Consider the following 6,000-nt stretch of genomic DNA (forward strand, 5'->3'; position numbering starts at 1 on the left):
ATAGAGACGCACCAATCCATTTTTTTTTCAGTTTCTATCTGTTTCCGATACTTGAACTACTTGGATATCTGCCAATACCAACGTAATTTCGATATTAGAGCTCTTATTGACTAAAATTTGCCTTCCATTTCAATTCCGCATTAAATTTAAATGCATCCAAAGCAATTTATTTGAACTGCAGGTTAAGTAGGCTTCACATACAAGCAGGTGTAGGAGTGCAAATTGCTACGGCAACTCCTTCAATGTTTTGAAAAACTTGAACAAATCAAGTGCACGGCATTTATCAACTTGTAGATTTCTATACATGAGTTCAAAAGTGATAAGAGAATTTCAAAAAGGAGTGCAGTGGAAAATTGACAACTTCAGTTTTTCAAATTGAATATAAGAACTGTGTAGAGAAATAAATATCTACACCATCAGAAAACCCTATCAGATAAGTTAAAAAACAGCAATGTACGTTCAAATCTGCTTTGTACAGAATAGTGTGTGGTGTGACCAGATGGTTTTATAAACACATTCATTTTGATCAAGTAATGAAAGGCGAGGACAGAGGTCTGTTTGTGTCGGACGTTGACTGGAGGAAGTGGTGAGAGGTTGCTATGGTTACCATACAGATAGAAATTAGCTGGAATAGCATTACATATACGACAAGCTAGGTTATTAATACCCACTAGAAGTTGCCTAAATGTTGAATGGTTTATTGAGAGAACCGCGAATGACTCTCACCGTCCGTTTAAAGAGCCAAACGACCGTCACTGACTGTGATAAAACAACCGGCAGGCAGTGGCAGTTTATACAGACACACTAGTTGAATGTTTGAATTCATCTTTATTGAGAGCATCGTAAGTGGCTCTCGCCAAAAGACCGTCATTGTAATAAAGCAAACGGCAGGTCAGCCATGTTTGCCCGGTTGATAGCTGGACGACCATTACTTTGAAAATGCAAACAATAGTAATGTGTTGTTTATCATGCTTGTGTCCTGTTCTGGGCTTGGAGCAGCCGTAACACAGCCGGAGGAACATTGTCCAGCATTATTACATACTTGTATGGATCGTTACGTTGGATCGGTGACCGAATTCCGATAGCAGATATGTGAATTACGTCATATCGGAACCCGATACCGATATTGGATTGTACCGGTCCCATCTCTACCCAGTAACATGGACTCTAACCAACCTAAAACATGATGATGTTCTGGTTGTTTACTCAGTCTGATCCACCTGAATAGCTTTCTCTCAAACACATCGATGTACATTTGCACATTATTTCCATATGTTTTATGATGCATTTACCATTTTTCTTTTTTTTTCATACACATTAAAATAATTTGAGAAGGAAATGGCCCACTAGAATTAAGTAAATAACACACCGTAATAGCAAACAGTTGGTAATTATTTCTTTGTTGCATGCCTATCTCCCTCACAGAATGCTACATCTTTCTTTGGCATCTTGTTTTTTGTTTTTTTTACCCCAACAGATGGAGCAGATTGAATCTTGGCAGTTAAAAGTGTTATATCAATTTGATATAATGGCATCACCACCACCACCATTCAATAATAGCAGCAAAAAAACTATGTATAAATATATGCAGTCATAATCTTTTTATTTTCATTGCTAAACGCTTTGTCAACCAAATATATATAAGCACATTTGGATGTATTTTGCCTCAAACTGAGAAGTGTTTTAGGGTTTCAGGGATTGCAATGCAATATTCAGACCTGCTACAGTAGCAAATGCCCTTATATAGATTCCCTTGAAGAGATTGGATGGAAGTTCATGTATTGTACCATTTGAGGTAAATCGGTAAAACAAAGGAGCAAGGTAGATAACTTGTGTGTGAGATCATTGCTTCGCCACCCAAATTACAACAGTTTATAAGACGTCTAAATATTTGGAAAAAATATTTCCCATATCTTTGTGGACTCAGCCTTTCATTGTGTTCTGAAGGCGTAGATCACATACATAACAGGCCACTAATTCATGTGCCTGTGTGTTTATATTGTGGAGAGGCTGCGCTGGGAAGCAAAGGGCAGGGGAGGAATGGCTGAGGAAGTAGATGAACAGAGTAAAAGTAGGCAGCGTCGCTTTTCCTCTATCCATCTGTCCCATTACTTTTGGCTCAGCTCCTCATAGGAAGACACTTTGTGTCTAGGCCGGTCCATTTTGTCACTGGAGTAAACAGAGGAAGCTCCACGTGGGTTTCCTGCCCTTTGAATACAGAAAACACCCACCTCTTTCTCCTAGGCCTTTGGCATGCACGGATATCCTGAATACTCCCATCAAATGCAACAAAAAAACCACACACTGTAGGCAGGGGCATGCACATACACACATGTGCACAGAAAGCAGAATGAGGTTTGGAACGCCTTTTATAACTGCAGCAGAGCATTTAAAGGAGCAATGTGTAGGATTTGGCGGCATCTAGCGGTGTCTAAAAAAAAAAAAAAGAATACGCTGGTTGGTCCGAATTCCGCGTTTTTCAATTTCAAAATAGAGTTGTGTCGCTCGTAGGGCTGTAGCCTACCGAATAGTTCGAAGCTTCATTCATAACGTTGACATTCATATTATTATTATAATACCTTACTGAAACATTTTGTGCAATAGTCCACCTTCTCTTCTCCTCTCTCTGTCTCTCTCAAACACTCACAGCGAGTGTGGAGGCGTCTCTGTAATTATCTCAGTCCGAAGTCCAAATGTCCAAATGTATTGAAAAACATGTTTTTATCTAAAAAAAAAATACTGTGCTTCAATCCATATTTGTTGGCATTCAGCCATTCAAAAACATTTTTTTCTGTTTTTGTGTCATGAAATATGACGACAAAGCTTCATTCAAGAAAAACCCTCAATAGAAGCTTTGATTGTAAAAAAAACAACAACAACAAAAAACATTTGGTACCTATAGTGGCTTGATCCGAGCCACTTTGTTTGTGTCCCATTTACAAAGCCGGGGCTACATTGATTTATTTTGCATATTTCCCAACGGACATTTTGGCCGTTGATAATTTCATCTGCTGGACAACCACACGTGATACCGGCAAAAACCCGTCATATGCCGGCTAATGTAAACCCTGAAACGGATCATTCTAAGGTAACAAAAACACAATGATTCTTATTTTCAGGTGATTATATATATATTATAAGAAAACATACTTATTGATATTATATTAAATTTCTGCCAATAGATGCTACTCACTGTTCCTTTAAATTAGAAGTTCATTTTAAAATACTCTTGTTTGCTTTCTTGCTGAGAGTTAGATGAGGTAGATTGATACCACTCTTGCACAAAGAGAGTGATATCGATCTTCTCATCTAACTCTTGGTAAGAAAGTGAATAAGCATGTTTCCTAAAATGTTGAACTGTACCTTTTAACATGACAGGTAGGCTTAGGAATATGATACAATAGAACACAGTAAGGTATGTTATGATAGCATAGGATAAGATACAATACAATCATGAACTGCTCATTATTGTTAGTAGCAACAGTAGTGGTGATGGTGGTAGTTGTAGCTACTGGATGTAGGAGAAAACTGTTTATCTGATTGATTGACAACTGATTTGTCCAACAGGAAGATGATTCTGATTGCGGAGGAGGGACCTCCCTGAGCCCGTGTCTTTGGCCAATGCTTGGGCTCCAACTACTGCTGCTGTGGCTCGTCACATCTCTACAACACTCATGACCCCAACACACACATACACACACACATACACTTACACACTGATCATCATCTCATCCCACAAGAGGCCAGAAGACACTCCAGTTATTTCATCCAGGATGTATGCAGAGTATTTGCAAAACGAGACATTTTCTTTTTCTGACGACAGTATCAACATTTTCCATTTTCCAATGCCAAAGGGTGCGCATCCATTTCCTCCATGTCATGTTCAAAAATAGACACATTTACTGTGCTCAGCTGCACTCATTTCCACGATATACTCCTTAATACTCTCCTATGGTGCAAGAGTAAGAGCTAACCAAACCCTTTAATTCTGCCTCATTTGTTTCTCTGATTTATTTAGCGGAGGTTGAAGAGTCCCACTATGCCAACTAAATATCATTCAAAGACTGTATGTTCACTGACAGCGTTGATTCGTGTAGTTGTTGTTATTGTTTGTTGCTTATTATACTTACTGCGTATGAATCATTATGCTGCGATGATTGTTTATTTTTGGCAACCAGTGCAACTATGAAGAGTATCCCTATTTGTTTGAGTGTTTTTTAAATGTACTGTACCTATCTATTTTTTATTTATTTTTCTATTTGTACTTAAAATCAACTACGTGACAAGCTAGGTGTTGTATCGTAGCAGCATGTGCTCAGTACAGAGCTAAAGACAACACCAGTACACCAAAGCTCCACACACTACCAAGGACCACACAAACCTACTACAGAGAATCTGCAGGCTAGTTTATTTTAAGAGATTCCTCAGACGTGGGTGTGCATCAGTATTCAAGTTAGCTAGATAGATAGATATCTTAGATACCTTGCTGAGAGAAAAAAGTGAGATCATGTGAGTCAAAATCTGTTAGGATATTACAATTTCAAATATGTTTGTACTTGGTCAGACAGCTTTGGTTGTCTTCAATTTGATGCATCAAATTCCCAGTGCCTACATAGTAGCTCAAACAGTCTGTTACCTGACTGAAACAACGGATCAGAGTTGTATTCTCACCATGTATGCTTCTATGCTAACGCTTGCTGCAGTATAGCAGAGAGAGGGTAAGCCCTTGCAGTAATATGTTGTGAAATGGGCCAAATCTGCTGCAATTATTCAAATTTATGTGGCCCAGGCCTCAGTAGAGACGACGAGTGATTTTGATTATGGGAGATAAATGTTATTTTCCTCCATGGTCAAAAGAAACCTAAACCAGACTTGAGCTTTGCGTTCCAGCACCTCTCTTTATTAGTCCTGTTTCTGTTCCCCTTCTGGATCACCAGACTCAGGAGCCAAGATGACTTGTGAATGAGATCAGCATATCAAAATGACTGTTTCTTTGTTTTCCTCCTCCTTGCTGTTCTCCTTATGCTTGTTTCCTCTTTGTTTTTGCTCTATAAAGTGCTGTGAAGCAGACGCTGAAGGCTCAGTGTCGAAATGCTGCAATGTCATGGGATGAGCTTGTTCTGTGTTTGAACGCTGTCTATGCCTCTGATCAGCATCAGGGCCTGTTGGAGAGAACTTCGACAATACACTACTACCAGTGGTAATTTAGCATTGCCTTACATTACCATAAATCATAAATATCACAATCAAGTTTCTCTTTTTTTAGCTATTCTAACAATTAAAGTTGGGTTCTCTCCACCTCGCCTTCATGGTGACCTTGTTGAGTGTTCAGGTTATGCCTGTCTTATCGAAGTCGCGTGTTGACTCGTGTTTTACCCCGGGGGTCCCGTGTCTATGTGCAGGCATGTGCGTGTCCCTCCGATATCTGATTGTGCTTTAATACTGTACAAGAATTACTCTTTTGTGTAACTTGATTAGCCTGAATAAATTTTGTATACATTTGTACACTAATACTATTTACTGTATAAAAGAGAAAAATGAAAGAAAAGAAAAATGTTTATAATATGGTGTTGATTATTGTGCAAATATATATTCACAATAAAAGTGTTGTATTGTTATGACCTGAGGTTCTCCTTTTTTATTGTCACATCTGTGGCCAGTTGCTTCGGCTCCACTTGGAGCAGACCAAACGTGTCATACTTCCTGGAAAAAGAGACAGCTGCTGAAAAAGGGAAGTTTATCTCCCTTTCTCAGTGTCTGTGTTTGTGTATGAAGTAAGTGCTGGTGATTGATACTTAATGAAATAGCCCTGGGCATTTTAATAACTCCTTCACTGCCAAGTAATATCAAATCATTTTAAGAAATTAAAGAGTAATTCAACACCAGGCTGAAAAGCAATGTTTTGCTACCCACTCTGGTTGAAAGTTTTAAATCTTTGTGCATCACTGATGGATGGGATTTGTGGTTAAAGTGTGCTATGTTGCACGTGTAGCTACACCC

The 6,000-nt window shown here is 38.8% G+C and overlaps 1 protein-coding gene across 2 annotated transcripts in view; it reads left to right on the top strand.

The window, feature by feature from the left end:
• The window catches only part of LOC141766373 (voltage-dependent calcium channel subunit alpha-2/delta-1), an 83,000-nt gene extending 77,379 nt beyond the window's left edge, over positions 1-5,621 (top strand). The window contains exon 38 of one of the 2 annotated variants that reach the window (XM_074633203.1): positions 3,568-5,621. In XM_074633203.1, coding sequence (XP_074489304.1) covers positions 3,568-3,678 — 111 coding nt within the window. In that variant the 3' untranslated portion in view covers positions 3,679-5,621. The remainder of the gene's footprint in view (positions 1-3,567) is intronic. The other variant, XM_074633202.1, reaches the window with a different exon arrangement.
• The last annotated feature ends 379 nt before the right edge of the window (positions 5,622-6,000 follow it).

This window comes from Sebastes fasciatus, chromosome 4 (assembly GCF_043250625.1).
Source record: "Sebastes fasciatus isolate fSebFas1 chromosome 4, fSebFas1.pri, whole genome shotgun sequence".
In the NCBI taxonomy this organism is placed as follows: domain Eukaryota; kingdom Metazoa; phylum Chordata; class Actinopteri; order Perciformes; family Sebastidae; genus Sebastes; species Sebastes fasciatus.